This window comes from Hemitrygon akajei, chromosome 1 (assembly GCF_048418815.1).
Source record: "Hemitrygon akajei chromosome 1, sHemAka1.3, whole genome shotgun sequence".
NCBI classification, from domain to species: domain Eukaryota; kingdom Metazoa; phylum Chordata; class Chondrichthyes; order Myliobatiformes; family Dasyatidae; genus Hemitrygon; species Hemitrygon akajei.
Genome location: NC_133124.1, coordinates 201,494,857 through 201,511,706, shown reverse-complemented (window position 1 = coordinate 201,511,706; position 16,850 = coordinate 201,494,857). Strand labels below are relative to the sequence as shown.

At 41.2% G+C, this 16,850-nt stretch overlaps 1 protein-coding gene across 6 annotated transcripts in view; it reads left to right on the top strand.

Moving 5' to 3' along the window:
- entpd4 (ectonucleoside triphosphate diphosphohydrolase 4) overlaps nt 1-12,987 on the top strand; it is a 35,587-nt gene extending 22,600 nt beyond the window's left edge. For all 6 annotated transcript variants that reach the window (XM_073058825.1, XM_073058816.1, XM_073058780.1 and 3 more), the window contains 5 exons: nt 400-566; nt 2,339-2,663; nt 4,109-4,194; nt 6,242-6,403; nt 12,123-12,987. In XM_073058825.1, coding sequence (XP_072914926.1) covers nt 400-566; nt 2,339-2,663; nt 4,109-4,194; nt 6,242-6,403; nt 12,123-12,348 — 966 coding nt within the window. In that variant the 3' untranslated portion in view covers nt 12,349-12,987. The remainder of the gene's footprint in view (nt 1-399; nt 567-2,338; nt 2,664-4,108; nt 4,195-6,241; nt 6,404-12,122) is intronic.
- The last annotated feature ends 3,863 nt before the right edge of the window (nt 12,988-16,850 follow it).

The window sequence follows — 16,850 nt, the reverse complement described above, 5'->3', positions numbered from 1 at the left end:
TACAATTTTCATTTTTCCCATGTATTTTCAGTCCTTGAATCTGTTCAATTTACTGAGGCACCCTATTTGTGCCATCATCCCCCACCAGCTCATGGCCCCAGTAAGTTAAGGTACATTTTATATTTAAGCTTAAAGGCACAAAAAAACCAGGTCTAACAAATCTAATTGTTTTCTGCTGAATCCAGCTGATGCCCATTTAGCTCTTTTGCATTTATTTCCATTTCACCTTGGGCCACTTTCTGCTCACTTCCTCAAGGTTACATTGCTATTGTACTTATTCAATGCTATCTGTTAATTATGCTTTGTAATTTGAGCTGCATGCTGAAGGGTCTAGGTGCAGGATAAAGTTGCCTTCTTATGTTTGATTACTCTCACTTTTATTACTCTCACTTTGAGCAGGAGGAAGTAGCCAAGAACCTGCTGGCAGAGTTCAATCTGGGCTGTGATGCCCATCAAACAGAGCATGTATACAGAGTCTATGTCACCACATTTCTAGGTTTCGGTGGGAATGCTGCCAGACAGCGCTATGAAGAACAGATTGTCTACAAGACTATGCTGACAAACAGGTACTGAAACTATTTGAGGATAGATTCATACATGTGGGCCAGGTAAATTTATTTTCTGGCCCAACTGGTGGATTCCAGTGTGTTTGCTCCATTTGTGCTTCTTTCCACTCCATCCTTTTTAAGAGAGAAGGTAATAGCATCAGTACAACAACTTTACATGTCATGGTATAATTGTCAAACAAAATATAAATGAGTATGTCCAAGCTGACCTCTTTTGCCCATCTACACAAATCCCACTTTCCCACATTAGTGTAATTTCCTTCTTTGCCTTGCTTATTTAAGTATCTATTTGAATAACTCCCTAACACAGTAAATTTATCTGATTCCACTACCTCCTGTGGCAGCGCATTTCAGCTATCAACAACTGTCCTCTTTAAATTTTCTACCTCTCAGCTTAAAGCTAAGCACCCTTGTTTTTGATGCCCTACAAGATTTTTCAAGCCAATGAAATACCTCCCAAATAGATACGGTGACCATTTTTTTAAGCTGCACATCGTGTTTATAAGCAAATTAAAAATTAAACTTGAAACGGTCAGAATCCTGTGAATAGTTCTCTATTATAGAACATGAGCAGAAGGAGTTTCCGTTTTTGAGTTAATCCAAATCTTATTGATACAAGATTGTAATTAATAAATCCAAAAGAAAATTAATAAATTTCTTGGTGCGATGAGCACTGAGGATGTGAAGCTCATACCAATTTCTGGAAGTGACAGGTATTGATTTAGGAGAAGCTTGGTAAGTCCATAAGGGAAAGAAGTGAAAAGGTTTGAAGGTAGGGTGAAATGAAGTCAGCCACAGCACAAAATAAAACAGCTCAGATTATTTGGGCTTCTGTTAATAATTCTGAGAAAGTTCTTGTTCTCTCTATTGCTTGATGATGTGTTAAAAGCAAAACAATTTATGCTGTTTATTGAACTGCTTGGTTTGAGAGGGAAAAGGTACAAAACATGGTTTGGATCACTAACCCAGTATTAGGTATTTTGCTGTGCACAATGCCCAAGATGTGTTGTGTGGTGGAATTTCCTTTATGATTCTCTTTGAGGCTGATGGGAAAGTGGGAGAAAACGTCAGTGTGGATTAGTTGGGGTGGGCTGTACAGTGTGCATAATGGAGAAAGGGTCGGGTAAATCTGCAAGGCAATTGGGATGGTATGAATTTTAAAACATCATTGGTGGTAAAGGGGTGGGTTTGATGAGGGGAGAAATAAACCTAGAGGAATAAGATCATATGATCCTGGGGCAGGGGAAGCACTTCCAATTTGTCAGCATTTAAGGTGAGTGGCATTTGTCATCCTTGTGTGAGTCGACATTCTACTCTATTAGACAACACTGGGCATGCCTGGCAATTCTCAAGCAGTAGTGCTCTGCACACAATGGTTTGCAGAGGCCTATTATAAAGCATACACATTCTCATTTGTTTGACTAGAAAGACATAGTAACTGTTACAACTAATATCTGGAGAGAACATGAGGTGGGAATCTCTTCCCTGAGAGGGCGGTGAGAGTGTCAAATGAGTTGCCAGCTGAAGTGGTGGATCCAGGTTCGATTTAAACATTTAAGAGAAATTTGGATAGGTACATGGATGGGAGGGGTATGGAGGGCTGTGGTCCAGGTGCAGGTCAATGTGTCTAGGCAGAATAATAGTTTGGCAGGCATTAGATGGGCCAAAGGGCCTGTTTCTGTGCTGGTGCATTTTATCATTAACGGAGACAAGTGAAAATATAATCAGTTTAAATAACAACAAAAAAATGACTTGCCTCATTTCTGTTGCAGGTTGCTGGGGCAGAAGACGGGTACATCTGAGGAAATCCCATACTTGGACCCCTGTTTGCCAGTTGACATCAAGGATGAAATTCATCAAGATGGGCATACTGTATACTTGAGAGGACTGGGAGATTTTAACTGGTGTCGGGAAGTGATTAGCCCCTTATTGAATAAAACTAATGAAACTTCAACATCCCTTAGTGGGGTCTACCAGCCACCTGTGGACTACAGAAACAGTGAATTTTATGGTTTTTCTGAATTTTTTTACTGTACTGAAGATGTCTTGCGAATGGGTGGTGCCTACAACGTTACTAAATTCATGAAGGCTGCTAAGGTATTGAGCTGAATTTCATATATCCAGTGAAATGTCTCTAAATGTACATCTTGATTGTCAGGTGGGTATCCATCTTGCCTGAGTGGGTACAGCTCTCTTTGTGTCAGTGTATGGTTCAAGTCTCACTGCACAAGCTTGAAATTAATCACACAGCCTGATGCTGCAGTGTGTTACCGTGGGAGCACCACACTGCTGAAAGTGCCATCTTTCAGAAGAGATGTCAAACTAAGATCACATCTGTCAACCGGTGCTTTAGATCTCTTGATAAAATCTTGAAGAGCACAGCCGTTGCCTCTGGTGTCCTGAATAATAACTGAAGTATTGAAGATCATCTTTGTGTCAGATGTTCATTGAAGCATACAGTGAAATGTGTCACTTGGTCAATAACCAACACAGTCCATGTATGTGCTAGGGCAGACTGCTAGTGTCACCATGCTTTTGGTGTCAGTATAGCATGTCCACAACTTACTAACCCTAACTCCTGGGTCTTTGGAATGTGGGAGGAAACTGAGCACCCAACCCATGCATTTACGGGGAGAACTGCTTACAGACAATGGCAGAGATTAAACCCCATTTTACAGCTAGCATTGTAAACTGTTACACTAACTGCTATGCCACTGCGCTGCCCAATAATTCTGCATGAATTAGCACCACTGTGGAGAAAACAATTGGGCAGTGTCACATGTGGGCCAGAGGACAAGCCTTTCTTGCAAGTTTTACATCAATTTGTAAGCTAGCATTTTAACTTATCTGAACCTCTGGGATGTGCAAAATGACAGCATGATGGTCAAATCAGCTTGCCTTTCCTGTTCTTGACTGCTTAGCTGACTAGGTAATTATCTTTTGTGGTTTATCAGATGTCTTCTGAGGCTTAATTCACACAAGGTGCTTTCGAGATGCACCTGTTTACATAGTTTTCAAAAGGGATTTTAATTTATTCTTTGCAGAAGTGACATTTTCGACAGTTTGTAAGGTCTTCAAACAATGCAGTGGATAGAAAAGAAAGTTGAGGGAAGATTTGATAGACTTGTTTAAATTCAAGCGTTATCAATTCATGGCTACCAAGGTGCTGATGTAAAGTGGAGACCAGCAATCACTGTTGTCATCAAGTCCCAAATCTGCCAATTATTTTTGGTGCTACCATAGACTTGTTTTCACTGGCGGCAGGGTTGGTCACCAGAGCCCACAGCTTTGGCATCAGCAAAATAACCTGAAACAATATGAATAATAAAACTTATTTTTGTGCAGCAAGTAATTGGAATGTAGCATTGTATTCCCTGTCTCATCAAATAATAGATTCAGTAGTAGCCTTTAAAAGGAAATAGCAAAAATACATAGTGAAAGGTTTATATAGAGAGAGCAAAGAAGTAGGTCTAGTTGGATTAAAGAGCTAGCATAAACTCAGGAGACTAGCTTTGTTTATGTATGTTCTTTTTAATATATAGGATTATTGTGCAACAAAGTGGACAGTTCTGAAGGAACGTTTTGACCGTGGCTTGTACTCCTCTCACGCGGACCTGCACAGACTGAAGTAAGTGCCTAATGGTATTGCATTCATCTCATTGAACAAGGAAGTGTTATAGTGGATCTTCATTCCTATATCACACTTGTACAAATATTGTGGTTCAATGAAGATAAAGCTGGCCATGCTCTACCAGCCCTACTGTGGACTGTTAAAGCCTCCATTCCTATGTGCTAGAGCAGAACGTACTTACTAACTTCACGCGTGTAGCATACTGAGCTCTGATTACCTGCTATAGCACATTTTCCAAAAGTATGTTTATCTTGTGTTGTAGCATCAGAGGTAAGGGATGGAAGAAAGTAGAATGTCTTTCTTATTTTTCACCTTTAGTATAGAGCTTGACATCACACTTAAGAGAGAAAATCTAAACAAAACCTGTGTCCATGGAGATTCTCACACAGACAGCAAGCAACAGCTGAAAGCATTCAGATGTATGCATAATAACAAAGTAACAAATGGGCATCTGCTGTCAGATCTTTGGGATTGAAAGACATAACCCCTTCCAAAATGCTACCTTCCTTAAAGGTGCTCAAATTCAAGAGTGCCGAGAACCAGACTAGGGTTGTCTTCACAACCCTGATGTCAGAGTGCAACTGCAAAACTTTCTCAGCTGTGTCTCTCATTCTTAACTAATTTTTTCAGTGACTGTGGCTCAATGACAAGGTTGGCATTTAATCCATGTTCCTACATGCTTTTGAGAATCTGGTTGGTAGTCATGTGCTTATTAAACTGTTGTACTCCTGCTAGTTTGGGAATTGGAACATTTTTGACCCAACCATGATGAAGGAATAGAGGTACATTTCCAAGTCACGAGGTGGCATTGCTCCAATGTGACTATACGATGGTAGATGAAATGAGTTCAGGGGATGCTGGTGAAGAAGCCTTGTTTAATTGTGGTCAAGATTTGGTGGATGATACTAATTGCAACCATTGCACTCCAGAATGAAAGAGAGTCAATGTTGATGTGAATAATTTTAGTAAGTTTCGACTAATGGTGATATCAGGATTTTAACGTAGGGTTATTCAATGATTGTGTCACTGACTAGTAAGGGAAGCTCAATAAATTCTCTATTGGCAATAGTATTTGTCCAGCTTGGCTGTTCTTTACTCACCATTGCACTCAATCTTAAAACTTACAGTTGAGCTCAAGACTTTTTTTTATCACTTCTGTGAGAGGGCTGCTTAACTTCCCTTCTCATTGTTCTTGCTAATTTACTGTGTCTTGTGGACTTTTAGGGAGAATAATTTAGCTCCTCTCTCCTTGCTTATGTGTTTAAATGTCATAATTGCATCATTTGAATCAGTCATTAGCCAAAGGGAATGCTACATTCTTGGAGAATTGGGCTGAAATGTGCTTTGAATAAGACATCCTTGTGAAACGGTTTGATAGGTGAAATGTTTGTGTGTGAATTTAATCAACTTCATCTTTGATCAGAGTTTTTGTAATGGGAAGGTAACCAGGGCTTTTGGGTTCCTGGAGAATGGGGGGTGGGGAGGGGTTGGTAATAGAATTGCTGAAGAGAAGCCAGTTCTTTCCTGGACAAGCTCTCCTCTGTCACATTGACACCCCTGGGCTTTAGTGCCAGCCCAGCATATTTTCTAGACTATTGGATGTTACTTCAGTTAGTTCTCTGACTTGCTAAACAATAGCTCAATAATTTTTTCTGGTGAACCCAGTGAATTTGAAGGTAGCAGGAAACATACAAGCACTGGCTGCAACCTAATTGTGGTCCAGACTCCTGGTGTTCAAAACCTCAGTCTGAGTTGTGACTGCACATCCAACACAAAGTCCAAATGCTATTCCTGACTGCTTTCCAGGCCCCTGGCTCTGGCAACACTACTTCTACCTGAACTCTGAACCACTGTCCCACTAATGAATAAGCCAGGAGTCATACTGTCAGGATATCTAAATGTCTGGAAATTGTGTTATCAAAGTTTAACTATACTTTCCTAACTCGTGACTCTGAGGAAGAAGTATCTTATTTTACTTCCTTATTGTAAGGCAACAGGAAAGCTTGGGGGCAAAATCTGTAAACGCTGTGTGTGTTAAATTCAGGTATCAGTGTTTTAAATCGGCGTGGATGCATGAGGTTCTTCATCATGGGTTCTCCTTCCCTGTGAACTACACCAACTTGAAAACAGCTCAGTTGGTCTATGACAAGGAAGTACAGTGGACACTTGGAGCAATTCTCTACCGCACTCGTTACCTACCCTTAAGGTGAGACTCATTCGAGATTTATACATCTTTTTTTCTCACAGCTGATTCCCGGTGTACCTTAGATGCAACTGCAAAGGCTTCTCTCCACAATTCTGTCTGACCTGCTGATTATTTCCAGCATTTTATTATTTTTATTTCTGCATTTTAGTGCTTTCTAAGAGATAAATATTGTCCTTGTTGCAATGGCAAATTTGCCTGTGCATTATCTAGTGAGGCTGTGGGATTTTGTTCATCCTCTGTAGAAAGTAGAGAGGGGACCTTGGTGTAATTTCATAAAGATAAAGGATTTGCATTATTGTCACACCCAATTGAAACTTACAGAGAAATGCGTTGTTTTGTGTTAACTTCCAACACAATCCAAAATGTGCTGGGGGGCAGCCTTCAGGCGTCGTCATTTGCTTCCAGTGCCAGTATAGCATGCCCACAACTTACTAACCCTAACTTCTATGTTCTTGGAATATGGGAGGAAATTGGAAGTCCCAGAGGAAACCCATGCAGTCACGGGGAGAATGTACAAACTCCTTACAGACAGCAGCAGTAATCAAACCCTGATCTTAAATATGGCACTGTAAAGCGTCGTGCCGACTGCTATAACCATATAATAACCATATAACCATATAACAATCACAGCACGGAAACAGGCCATTCCGGCCCTCCTAGTCCGTGCCGAACTCTTTATCTCACCTAGTCCCACCTACCCGCACTCAGCCCATAACACTCCACTCCTTTCCTGTCCATATACCTATCCAATTTTACCTTAAATGACACAACTGAACTGGCCTCTACTACTTCTACAGGAAGCTGATTCCACACAGCTATCACTCTCTGAGTAAAGAAATACCCCCTCGTGTTTCCCTTAAACCTTTGCCCCCTAACTCTCAAATCATGTCCTCTCGTTTGAATCTCCCCTACTCTCAATGGAAACAGCCTATTCACGTCAACTCTATCTATCCCTCTCAAAATTTTAAATACCTGGATCAAATCCCCCCTCAACCTTCTACGCTCCAATGAATAGAGACCTAACTTGTTCAACCTTTCTCTGTAACTTAAGTGCTGAAACCCAGGTAACATCCTAGTAAATCGTCTCTGCACTCTCTCTAATTTATTGATATCTTTCCTATAATTCGGTGACCAGAACTGTACACAATATTCCAAATTTGGCCTTACCAATGCCTTGTACAATTTTAACATTACGTCCCAACTTCTGTACTCAATGCTCTGATTTATAAAGGCCAGCGTTTCAAAAGCCTTCTTCACCACCCTATCTACATGAGACTCCACCCTCAGGGAACTATGCACTGTTATTCCTAGATCTCTCTGTTCCACTGCATTCCTCAATGCCCTACCATTTACCCTGTATGTTCTATTTGGATTATTCCTGCCAAAGTGTAGAACCTCACACTTCTCAGCATTAAACTCCATCTGCCAACGTTCAGCCCATTCTTCTAACCGGCATAAATCTCCCTGCAAGCTTTGAAAACCCACCTCATTATCCACAACACCTCCTACCTTAGTATCATCGGCATACTTACTAATCCAATTTACCACCCCATCATCCAGATCATTTATGTATATTACAAACAACATTGGGCCCAAAACAGATCCCTGAGGCACCCCGCTAGTCACCGGCCTCCATCCCGATAAACAGTTATCCACCACTACTCTCTGGCATCTCCCATCTAGCCACTGTTGAATCCATTTTATTACTCCAGCATTAATACCTAACGACTGAACCTTCTTAACTAACCTTCCATGTGGAACTTTGTCAAAGGCCTTGCTGAAGTCCATATAGACTATATCCACTGCCTTACCCTCGTCAACATTCCTCGTAACTTCTTCAAAAAATTCAATAAGGTTTGTCAAACATGACCTTCCACGCACAAATCCATGCTGGCTACTCCTAATCAGATCCTGTCTATCCAGATAATTATAAATACTATCTCTGAGAATACTTTCCATTAATTTACCCACCACTGATGTCAAACTGACAGGTCTATAATTGCCAGGCTTACTTCTAGAACCCTTTTTAAACAATGGAACCACATGAGCACTATGCTACTGGGCCACTCAACATGTGAAAGATTTCACCTCTGACTGATGAGCGCACTCTCAGTCCTATACTGGGACATCTGCCAGACATCTGTGCTTAAGTTTATGGAATGGGACGTGATCTGTGTTTGGTCCAAGATTTCTTCTCAATTTCGCATGTCTTTCGATTCAACGTGAGTAATACTAGAAGTCTACGTGCATGTGTTAAAGATTTCTCTTCGTGGTAGAGAAGATTGAGAAGAGCTAGCAAGTGCACTTCTTGGATCTGGGATGTAGATTTGAACTCAGGCTTTGCTGATACAATCTCCCTTTTCCTCTTCTGCCTTCAGTAACAGTGCAGAAGAATCCTCTGCTAGCTTGCACAGGGGATTGCAGGTTACTTAGAGTGATAGAGGGGCCAAGGTTGCATTTCTTAGGATCTGCATAAGTTGGTGACATGTCCACCTAGTCTGAACCGTATGGGTCAAGTCCCACTGCTTAAACTTAAGCATAGTATCCCAGGCTGTTGGCCCAGTGCAGGAGTGAGAGAACATGGCTCAATCAGAGGTGTCATCTTTCAGATAAGAAGGTAAACCAAGGTTCCCTCTGTGCTGATTCAGGTGGATGTACAATTAACTCCAAAGGCTCATTAGATATCACACAGATAAGTTTGCTATCCATCAAAACAACATACATTAAAAGCAGAACTAAAGTAGAAAATACTAGAAGGATTGCATAGATAAGACAGCAACTGTGGAAATAGAAGCTGAATTCAGATTTTCAGCACCAACAGCTAAATACACATTCTCCATTTACCATGATGCTGTTTTACTTGGGAGCTTGTAGTGTACAAGTTGGTTGTTAGGTTCTGTATTGATTACTTTCAAATCAATGCTAGAGAGCCACTTGATTCTCCCTAGATAAAGCTTGTTGATCTGGTCACCCCTGACAATATGTAAAGACATAGGAACAGGAGGAGCCCATCTGGTGCTTTGAAGTGCTCTGCCATTCAAGTTTCACTTCTTTCACCATACATCTTGAAGACTTATATGTTCTCCAAATCTATCCATCCTCTTTGAATATATTCAACAATTGATTTCTGATTTCATGATTTCACTGTGAAGAAATTTTGCCCCATCACAGTCCTGAAGACTGAGACTGTGATCTCTGGTTCTAGACTCCCCTACCCTTGACTGCCTAGTAAAGGGAAACATTCAAGCTGATCCAATCTGTAAAGCATTATCAGAATTTTGTTGAGTTCAATGAGATCTTCTCTCACTCTCCTAAGCTGCTGTGTAATAGAGGCTCAGTTGCCACAGTCTTTCTTGAAATGGAGCCCTGTTATCCCAGGAATCAGTCAGGTTTATGGCACTGGTAGATGGATCCTTTCATCTTGAAGGGGGTCTGAAACTGTGTTCTCTAAAATGTCTTTATAATTATAGTAAGACCTCCTTACAATAACATAGAAACATAGAAATCTACAGCACATTACAGGCCCTTCAGCCCACAATGTTGTGCTGACCATGAAACCTACTCTGGAAACTGACTAGAATTTCCCTAACGCATAGCCCTCTATTTTTCTAAGCTCCATGTACCTGTCTAAGAATCTCTTAAAAGACCCTATTGTATCTGCCTCTACCACCGTTGCTGGCAGTGCATTCCATGCACCCACCACTCTGTGTATAAAACTTACCTCTGATATCCCCTTGTACCTACTTCCAAGCACCTTAAAGCTAGCCCCCTCGTGTTAGCCATTTCAGCCCTGGGAAAAAGTCTCTGGATATCCACACATACTTCAACTATTTGCTGCACCTCGATGTTTGCTTCTATTGATAGGTGTTCTAGGCCATGGAGAAGCCTTTGTATAATCATCATTTAAGGTACCTTTCTACTACTTCTACCAAAAGACAGAAATTTTACTTTATTGTCTCTGCCATATACCTGCCCACACATTCAACCTATCCAACTTGTCTTAAAGCTTCTTTGTATCATTTTCATAATTTAATGTTGTCAGTGAACTTAGTATTACACTTAGTTCCCTATTCCAAATCATTGCTGTATATTGTGAACTGTGTGTAGTCACTAAACCATGCAATACCTCATTTGTCTGCAACAAAAAAGGCCCAATTTTTCCTGCAGTGTTTCCTTGTAATACAATCCCTTGCTTCTTATTTTGCATACTAACTACTTCTGTTGGACTATATCAAAGACTTGGTGAAAATCTAAGTATCTGTTCAACTAGTTTCATCTTCAGACAAAACAGGTTTGTCAAAAAATACAAAGCGTTCCATCAGCATTTTGTGTGTGTTGTTTGTCAAAAAATATTTCCCTTTCATAAATCCATTATTTGGGTTCTGTTCTCTTAAGAAAGGATTGCTGGCCGTGGAGATGGTCCCGAGGAGTTCACAAGAATTATCCTGCTCAATGTATGAGGAACATTTGATGTCTCTGGACCTTTACTTCTGTGGCGTTTTGGAGAATGAGTGGGGATTTCTTTGAAGCCAATTGAATATTGAAAGCAACACACACAAAATGCTGGAGGAGCTCAGCAGGCCAGGCAGCCGAGAGCCTTCATCAGGGTTCAAAACATCAACTGTTTACTCTTTTGCATAATGCTGCCTGGCCTGCTGAGTTTCACCAGCATTTTGTGTGTGCTGCTTGGATTTCCAGCATCTGCAGATTTTCTCATCTTAATATTGAAAGGCCTAGGTAAAGTGGATGTGGAGAGGATGTTTTTCTATAACGGGAATTTAGAACCAGAGGCCGTAGCGTCAGAGTAGAGGGACATCCCTTTAGCCAGAAGTTGGTGAATCTGTGGAATTCACTGGCATAGGTGGCAGTCATTGGGTATATTTAAACCGGAGGTTGATAGGCTCTTGATTATTAAGAGTGTCAAAGGTCACCTGTAGGATGAGGAAAATGGGGTTGAAAGAGATAATAAATCAGCCATGTTGGAATGACAGAACATACTCAATGGGGCGAATGGTCTGATTCTGCTCCTATGTCTTAATGTCTAACATTTTCTAAATGTACTTTTCACTGATTGTAGCATTTTCCCTATTGCTGATATAAAGCTAGCAAGTCTCCTTTCTTTCCCTACTGTTTTAACATTGGGTATGCTTTTGTCATCTTCCAATTTGCAGGAGTTATTCTGGCATTTTTGAATATTAAAGCTGATGTAGTCACTGAATCCATGACTGCTATTTGTTGTAGCCTAGGATGCAGAATATAAAACCTGAGAGATTTATTGGATTTTGGTCACATTAATTTCTCCAGCCCCTCCCTTTTTTTTTAAAGACTCAGTTTTATTAGACTCTTTATGCTTGGCATTTTCTTGCTTGCTATTTCATTACCTTTTCCATGAAGAGCGAACCAAGCTTTAGTTACTTTGCTACTACTTTGCTCTCTCTTATTAAACCATCTATTTATAAATATAAGAGCACTACATTTGTCTTCAGTAATTTTTTTATAAATTATAAACTTAAAGTTTGTATTGCAATTTTCCTGTCATACTCTGTATTGTTTTCTTAATGTCACGGTCTTCTTACTGAATTCTAAATTGCTCTTAATACACTTAAGGTATAAGAAACTTTAAAAATGGGTTCCATTTGCAGCCAGTGCACTAATCAGTGGCTTTTTAAATATCTTTGGCAATTATTTCCTCTCATTCTGTTTGCCTTGATGTCGACAGGGACATTCAACAGGACAATTTCAAGGTGAACCACTCACACTGGAGGGGCTTCTCCTTCGTCTACAACCATTATTTATTTTTTGTCTGTTTCCTGGTGGTCCTCTTGTCCATCATCCTCTACCTGCTGCGACTGCGACGGATCCATCGCAGGATGTTGCACAACTCCTCGCCTGCTGCGCTGTGGATGGCTGAAGGCGGGCTACCTCAGATATCCGAAGTTTCTTGAGATCCTGTGGCTGCAGGTGGGCCTGTGGGATGGCAGTTGTAAAAGCCTTGCTTCTTAGGGTCAGATTTGTCTACCGGCATGATCTTTGTTGAGGAACACTTGAGGCAATGTGCAAAACTTTGAAATGGTTTCCATTAGGCTGGCATAGCAGGTATATGGACATTGTCATTTGGCTTAACTTTTCCTTCTGAACATCCTTCAGATCTTCACCTGCCTTTTAGGGCAGTCAAGACTGATTTGTATGTTTCCTTCCATTGGTTTGTCAAGTGGTAGGCTGCAAAATGTGATCTTCAAAGTTTGTATAAGAGAATGGAATCTCCTAAAGTTGTCAGATGCCTTGCACAAAGGAATAGTAGTCAACCAGGGTCGGGGCTTTGAGCAACAAAGCTTTCCATTTTGTCTTTCATTTAAAAAAAAGATTTGGAAAGCCTTATTACTTTGCAGAGAGTTCTAGGCCAAACCTGGATGTCTGCTTTCAGGGGAAGAGAGCCTGGTCCAATACATGCTTGTAATATGAAAATGAATGACAATCGAACATGTTGAAATGTTTATTTATAATTGCAATAAATTGAGCTGATGATGATACATTTGTTACTTAGCAATCAATGACCATGTGATAATAAATGTCTTTACAAAATGTTCCTTGCCTTCATCATTGTTCTGTTGCATATAATGCAGTGTTTTGATCTAGATGCTATGAACATGTCCTTTAAGCTGGATGCCTGGCTACGTGCTCATCACAATGTCTTTTACATATTTACCTGCTAACATTACCTATCCCCACTTCTGCCTCAGCCCACGTGTTGCTGAATTGCGTATTCAGCCCTTTGCCTCCAACAGACCCAAATTTTCTGATGCTTCTTATCAAACTCCCACCTTGCAACTGTAAGCTTATCACCTATTGTAAATTGCACCAAGTTCCACTGACTGTGCATTGGCTTCTGGCATCATGTCTTCACCCTCTGTTTTCATACTTGTTCATGACTTTTCCTTCCTCCTACTTTCCGCAGCCTATATCCCCTCCTGAGCTCTCTGCTTTTGGTTTTTGGTGCGTCCTGACTTTTAAATCACTTCCAATCGCAGCCGTGCTGACAGCTGCTGGCTTTAACCTCTGCCGTACTGTTGTGAAATTTCACCTTGAAGGTTGTAGTTAAAACCAAGTTTGAGGTTCTGGTATATAACTATATTCCGAGCAAGGGAATTTCATAATTTTGAAATCCTCTATTAAATCGCTGAATCTTCTCTGTTGTCAAAACAATGCATCTGCTTCTCAGTGTAATTCTTCTTTCTCACACCTCCAGATAACATGTCAGCAACATTTCTTCTGCTGTTACCTGCAGACCACACTCTGCTGTGTGGAAGTCCAGATATACTGGGACCTTTGGGAAGGAAATGTTACTGCAGCAGTTTTATAGCAGTGGAAAAGGTGGATGGAGGAGAAATACTGGAGGTTTGAGAATCCAATGTTCATGCCATCAGGTTAGAGGCTACCTAGACAGAATATGAGGTGTTGCTTCTCCAATCTGACAGTGACCACATTGCTGCAGTGGAGGAGGCTATGAACTGACATGTCAGAATGGGAAGTAGAATTAAAATGGGTGGTTACTGGGAGATCCTGCCTCTTGTGGCAGATAAGAGCAAAGGTGCTCGATGAAGCTCCACTCCAATCTACGTCAGGTCTCTCTGATGTAGAACCAGGAGCACTGGATATAGTAGATGACACTGACAGACTTGAAGGTGAGGACCTGGGAAGGACTGTTTGGGGTTCTGAGTGGTGGTGAGGGACAAGGTGCTTTGATGCTTTAGTTAAATAATAGGGATCACCTCTGAATTCAGTAGGGATTTAATGAAAAGTGTCAAGGTGGTGAGGATGTGGACATTATGGAGCGATTCAAGTGGAAGTAAGTTATGAAAGAAAGGGGCAGAGGACCTGTGGACAGGATGGATGCGTGGGACATAAAACGTTGACTATTTGGATCAACTACTGTTTGTACCTTTATCTGACATTACACAACTGGTGTGTGCTGCACTATTCAAAGGACCTCCAATTTTCACTTTATATCACTGTTGCCACAGCAAAATGCCACAAACAGTAAAATGATGAAGAGATACACTAATTCTTCATTTTTGTTTAAATTGTTAATAAGGATGCAATGAGTGTGCTATTTTGCAAAAAAAAATGTCATGGGAATTTCACCTGTGAAGACAAATGCAATTGGCAATTAATGCTTCATAGGCACAGGACTGTGTTACACCTCCAAGAGTTACAGAGGAAAGTACCAAGGGATAGATAGAGGACTATGAGCAGACAAGGCAAAGTGGTTCATATAGAAAGCAGAAAAGTGGGTGGGGATGGAGCTGAGGAGGTGACCAAAATGTGACCAGCGGTGGGATCACATTGGAGATGACCGAGATGATGAAGAATGATACGTTGGATGCAAAGGCTGAAGAAGACCAAAAAAACTTTATTGGTGTTCTATGAGTCTGTTGGGAGGGGGTATGCAGGAAATGGAGAAAGTCCATGCACTCCATTGACTGCAGAAAGCCACATTTCCAGAAGGAGCAGGACATTTCGGGCATTCTAAATCAGAAGCCTTCATATTGAGAAAAGATACAGCAGAGAAATATTGAAAGGCCAATCTGTATATACCTGTTAGAATAAAAGGTAAAGCTAATAGGTTTAGGGAACCTTGATTCTTGAAGCCCTGTTAATGAAATAGAAGGAGCTGCATTTTGGGTATAGGTAGTTAGGATCAAATGAAAGACTTCATGGGTATAAGAAATGCAAATGAACACTTAAGAAAGAAATGAGAGCATGAGGTTGGGCTGGCAGACCAGATAAAAGAGAATCCCAAAGGTTTTGCAATTTTAAAGAGCAAAATGATAGCAAAGGACAAAATTGGTCCTCTTGAAGATCAGTGTACCCATCTACAAATGGAGTTGAAAGAGATGGGGGAGAATTTAAATGAAATTTTTGCATTTGTATTTACTCAGGAGACAGTTTATAGAACTGAGGCAAAAGAGAAGTGAGGTCACGAGCTGCATATGGATTATGGAAGAGGAGGAGGTTGTGGTCTGAGGCAAATCAGGTGGATAAATCCCCAGTGCCTCATAAAATGCGCCATTTGGACTTTGTGTGAAGATAGTTCAGAAGTTGCAGGGGCTGTGGCAGAGATGTTGAAAAGATCTTTAGGCATGGGTGAGGTACTGGAGGACAGGAGGATAGCTAATGTGGTTCTGTTGTTCAAGAGAAGCTCTGAAAAGTGAGGAAATTACAGGCTAGTGAATCTGATGTGATTTGTAGGTAAATTATTGGAAGGTATTCTAAAGGACAGTGTATATAAATATCTGGATAGACAGGGTCTGATTAGGAATAGTCAACATGACTGTACATGGTGGATTATGTTTAATGAAGAAAAGGTGGTGGATGTCTACATGGACTTTAGCAAAGTCTCACGTGGGAGGCTGGTCCAGAAGGTTAGGTTGCTTGGCATTCAGTATAAAGTAGTCAATTAGATTTGCTCAGTGGGAGAAGCCAGACAGTGATAGTTGATGTTACCTCTCTGGCTAGAGGCCGTGAATAGTGGTGAACCACAGGATTGTTGAAGCCACACTCGGGTTGGAGGAACAACACCTTATATTCCATCTGGGTAGCCTCCAACCTGATGGCATGAATGTCGATTTCTCGAACTTCCATTAATGCCTCCCCCCCCCCCCCCCCACCTTCACCATCTCCCATCCCTTTTTCCCTCTCTCAACTTATCTCCATGCCCATTGCCTCCCTCTGGTGCTCTTCCCCCACTCCCCTTTTCTTCTATGGCCTTCTGTCCTCTCCTATCATACTCCCCCTTCTCCAGCCCTGTATCTCTTTAACTAATCAACTTTCCAGCTCTTTACTTCACCCCCTCCCCTTCCCGTTTCACCTATCACCTTGTATTTCTCCCTCCCTCCCTACCTCCCCTTTTAACTCTACCTCCCATTTTTATTTCTGCAGTCGTGCTGAAGAGTCTCGACCTGAAATGTCGACTGTGCTGTTTTACATAGATGCTGCCTGGCCTTCTGAGTTCCTCCAGCTTTTTGTGTGTGTGTTGCTTGGAATTCCCACATCTGCAGGTTTTCTCTCATTTGTCACCAGGTCTGTTGTTGTTTATCAGATGATAATGTGGTAAACTGGATCAGCAAATTGGAAGTGATAACAAGGTTGGGGGCACAGTGGACAGCAGGGGAGGCTATCAAAGCTTGCAGCGTGGTCTGGACCAGCTGGGAAAATGAATAGTGGCAGATAGAATTTAACGCAGACAAATGTAAAGTGTTGCACTTTGGGAGGACAAACCAGGGTAAGACTTGCACAGTGAATGTTGTGCAGTCAAGCAAACAGCCCTGAGAATATGGATCTATAATTCCTTGAAGGTGGAGCCACGGTTGACAGGGTTGTAAAGAGAATGCTTGACACATTGGCCTTCATTTATCAGGGCATTAAAGATGGGATGTTATGTTGAAGC